The sequence below is a fragment of the Hevea brasiliensis genome, chromosome 14 (genome assembly GCF_030052815.1).
Source record: "Hevea brasiliensis isolate MT/VB/25A 57/8 chromosome 14, ASM3005281v1, whole genome shotgun sequence".
NCBI classification, from domain to species: Eukaryota; Viridiplantae; Streptophyta; class Magnoliopsida; order Malpighiales; family Euphorbiaceae; genus Hevea; species Hevea brasiliensis.
In genome coordinates, this window is record NC_079506.1 from 85,280,472 (window position 1) to 85,285,085 (window position 4,614).

At 35.3% G+C, this 4,614-nt stretch overlaps 1 protein-coding gene across 1 annotated transcript; it reads right to left on the reverse strand.

Moving 5' to 3' along the window:
- Positions 1-759: 759 nt before the first annotated feature.
- On the reverse strand, positions 760-4,165 carry LOC131173040 (receptor-like protein 43). Its single transcript, XM_058134693.1, has 2 exons — positions 2,223-4,165; positions 760-2,014 (listed from the first exon to the last, which is right to left on the reverse strand). The coding sequence occupies exons 1-2, from the start codon at positions 4,163-4,165 to the stop codon at positions 760-762; spliced, it is 3,198 nt and encodes a 1,065-aa protein (XP_057990676.1).
- Positions 4,166-4,614: the final 449 nt, after the last annotated feature.

Below are 4,614 nucleotides of genomic sequence, written 5' to 3' on the forward strand. Positions count from 1 at the left end.
CTATCGCCAGTGTTTACCTTCGCCCATCCTACGGGAAGAGGAACCCAGCCAACCACATTGAAGGAAAAGACCCATTCATCAAAGCTATCTATATGTATGAGCTTAAATCATTGCCAATAAACACTTTCCAATGTACCATATATAAATATAAAAAAAGATTTTTAAATAAATCAATGTGTTTGGAGATTATTAAAAAATAATAATAATAATAACCAACCAACATATAATTAAGGCCAATCGGAAATGGAACTCAGCCCAAACACGATAGCTAAATTAAAATGTATTGTCACACCAACTCCCAATTTTAGATATACAAAAACTTTCTTTATCGAAGAAAACTTATATATGTAGAAAACAAAGACAAAGAGAGAAGCATAACAAGATAAATTTATACATGATAGAACAATTGTGCTAGATTTGCCCCATATTCACATGTGCTATGCATCCAAGACCGTATCTTCATTTGGCCGCATCTTCTTACTTATTCTTCATCTGCCTAACAAGGTAGAAAATTCATAAAGAAAAAAAAGAATTGTAAGAAATTCATAGTAAATGGATAAAATCTTATAACAATAAGATCAAATATTGTGCTAATTAACAATAAGAATAATTTATTTCCTAAAAAAACAATTTAAGTATATTTATATAAAAAGAGAAAAAAAAAAAAAGCTAATTAACCTAAGATTATATGCAAAGCAAGAGATATCACGAAATAACACCTGTAAACACCAGTCACATTGAAAAGTTTCTCTTTGAACATTAATTGCTAAATCTTTTTAGCTTTCGATGCCTTTCACCTTCAACCATCCTCACAAAACATGCAGGTTTTCTTGTTTTAAACACAACATATCCCATTGCAATACCAAATATTACTCCACATCCATACCCCGCCGATATAGCTTTCCATCCAAATCCAATTTTAGACTTGGAATCAATTTCTTTTGATGCTGTTGGTTGTTGCCTCTCCCCACTGTCACATTTTTCTAGCGGAAATCCACACAATCCCAAATTTCCTTCATATGAAGTGCTATCGAATGTGTTGAACTGCTTTCCTTCCGGAATAGGTCCTTCAAGTTGATTATGTGAAACCCGAAACACTTCCAAAAATGTCAAATATGTCAACTGCATTGGAATCCTTCCAACAAGAAGATTTGAAGAGAGGTCTAAAGATTCCAAATTGCTCAAATTCCCCAATGATGGTTGAATATTGCCTGTGAGTTGATTGTGAGACAAGTTGAGCAACTTAAGTGATTTAAGTTTTCCAATTGACTGTGGGATCTCCCCTGTGAATTTATTGCCCGACAAATCAATGGATGTAAGAAGCGTTTGGATTTTCACCAACTCAATCTCTAAGCCTTTGAGTGTTAGACTCACAGAATAATCATAAGAAGCATATGGCGCCCCCATGTATTTCATATTCAAATCAAAGATCATCATTGCCTTGAAATTGTTGAAATACTCCGCAGGTAGAGGTCCGCTAAACATGTTGTTGGAGAGGTCAAAAATTCGCAGCTTTGAGAATGAATAATTGGCAGAAGTCCCTTTCACCAAACCATGAAATTTATTGGATTTTAGAATTAGAATTTGTAGCTTCGAAAGTGTTCCCAGAAAATGGGGGAATGTGTCATCTATATTATTGTTTCCAAGATCTAAAATTTCCAAATTTATACAATTGCAGATGGAAGGTAGGATTCTCCCTTGCAATTGGTTACCATTGAAGTTCAAATATCTCAAGTTGCTGCCTATTGAAAACGTTTCAAGGATGGTTCCTTGGAATTTGTTCATGCCCAAGTGCAATACTGAAAGATTATTGCTGAAATTTCCCAAACATTGTGGTATGAAGCTATTCAAACTATTGTTCGACAAGTCAAGAATTTCAAGAGAATTTAGATTGCAAACTACAGATGAGACTTCTCCTATCAATTTGTTGGATGAAAGAATGAGAACTCTCAAGTCCATAAGTTCGAAAATTGAACTTGGAATTGGGCCATGTAACAAGTTATTGGATAAATCGAGGTATACCAGACTTGAAAGCTTGCTTCCCTGGAAATGGATGGGACCTGTAAAATTGTTTAAAGTTTGTAAAATAATAAGGAATTTGACCACTAAGATTGTTGTTTTGGAGTTCCAAAATTTGAAACTGTTTAAGGTTTTCAAATGAGGAAGGAATCTCACCTTTAGACTCGTTATAAGAGACGTCTTTAAGCCTCGCAAGTGAGGATGAAATTTGACCACTGAGATTGTTGTTGCTGAGGTCCAAAATTACAAGATGTTTAAGGTTTTCAAATGAGGAGGGAATCTCACCATTAAAATTGTTATAGGAGAGGTCCAATGAGGAGAGTTTCTTAAGGCTTCCAAGTAAGGATGGAATTTGACCACTGAGATTGTTTTTGTGGAGGTACAAACTGTCAAGCTGTTTAAGGTTTTCAAATGAGGAGGGAATCTCACCATTAAAATTGTTATAGGAGAGGTCCAACATGGAGAGTTTCTTAAGGCTTCCAAGTAAGGATGGAATTTGACCACTGAGATTGTTTTTATAGAGGTACAAACTTTCAAGCTGTTTAAGGTTTTCAAATGAGGAGGGAATCTCACCATTAAAATTGTTATAGGAGAGGTACAATGAGGAGAGTTTCTTAAGTCTTCCAAGAGAGGATGGAATTTGACCACTGAGATTGTTTTTGTGGAGGTACAAATTGTCAAGCTGTTTAAGGTTTTCAAATGAGGAGGGAATCTCACCATTAAAATTGTTATAGGAGAGGTCCAACATGGAGAGTTTCTTAAGGCTTCCAAGTAAGGATGGAATTTGACCACTGAGATTGTTTTTATAGAGGTACAAACTGTGAAGCTGTTTAAGGTTTTCAAATGAGGAGGGAATCTCACCATTAAAATTGTTATAGGAGAGGTCCAATGAGGAGAGTTTCTTAAGGCTTCCAAGTAAGGATGGAATTTGACCATTGAGATTGTTTTTACAGAGGTACAAACTGTGAAGCTGTTTAAGGTTTTCAAATGAGGAGGGAATCTCACCATTAAAATTGTTATAGGAGAGGTACAAGGAGGAGAGTTTCTTAAGTCTTCCAAGTGAGGATGGAATTTGACCATTGAGATTGTTTTCTTCGAGGTCCAAATAATAAAGCTGTTTAAGGTTTTCAAATGAGGAGGGAATCTCACCATTAAAATTGTTACAGGAGAGGTCCAAATAATAAAGCTGTTTAAGGTTTTCAAATGAGGAGGGAATCTCACCATTAAAATTGTTATAGGAGAGGTCCAATGAGGAGAGTTCCTTAAGGCTTCCGAGTAAGGATGGAATTTGACCATTGAGATTGTTGTTGTCAAGGTATAAAGTATCAAGCTGTTTAAAATTTTCCAATGAGGATGGAATCTCACCACTAAAATTGTTATAGGAGAGGTCCAATAAAACCAACTTGGATAGATGACTGATATCTGGGAATTTCCCTTGCAATTGGCATTCGCTGAGTTTGAGAGATGTCAAAGAAGAAGACAAATTCATCAAGGAACTAGACCCGACCAAGGACATGTTTATTTCACTCAAGTCCAATTGCTGTAACTGGGTCAGGTTTTGAACAAGCTCGTTAAAAATAAAGGTTTCAAGTATCAAATAAGGGTTCTTAGAAAGATCAAGCGAAACCAAAGCAGGCAGATAAGAAATTTCTAGTGGAATTTGGCCCTCAAAAACAGAGTGATTTAGGTTAAGATACCTTAAATTCAAAAACTGGCTAAATTGAGGCACAATTTGAGATTGGTTGAAGTCATTGTTGGAGAGGTCAAGCTTTTGGAGATGAGGAAGGAGGAAAAGAGAATTATTAGAATGGATGGTACCATAGAGCAAGCTAGAAGAAAGGTTAAGGCCAATTACATTACCTGTTTCTATTTCGCAAGTGACCCCATCCCACAAGCAGCAATCTGTGCCCTCTTTCCAAGACTCTGTCTTGGGATAAGGCTTGGGGTAAAGGAAATCCCAGGAAGAGGCATTACTTCTAATAGAAAAGGTTTTCATGAATTGGACCAAGGCAAGACTCTGGTCATGTTGGCACGGCATGGCTGCAGAGGAGGAATTGAAAGAAAAAGGTAGAGAGGAACCAGCTTGGAAACGCAAGTGAAACAAAAGGAAGGAGAGAAAGTGAGCAAACCATAGTAGACTAGCCATTCTCTTTAAGTGGAAAGCTAAAGTTGAAAAGTTGAGTTATTAAAAAATCAGAGTAACCAGTTGGTATTTATAATCCGAATGGAGAGAGGAAAAATAATTTGTATATTATGAGTTATTTGTTTGTAATGTCTGTAGGACATGAAGACCGAAGACCAAAGAAGCAAACAAACACTCTTCTTTCACCATTTTTTTTAATGGAACTTTTATTTTTCTATCTTCAATTCTTATAATTGAGTTGGACTATATGCTAACAAAAAAATTAGATTTTTATACTCCAAAGTTAATTTAAACAACAAGAATACTTCAAATTACAACATTTTTTCTTTGATCTTAATTAAATATCAGTTGCTCTACATCACAGTTTCCCATATTTATTGTTATTAGCTATTTTTTTTATATATTAATTTTTTAAAAAATTAAGAAACTGAATTTGCATTGCGCATGTGGTT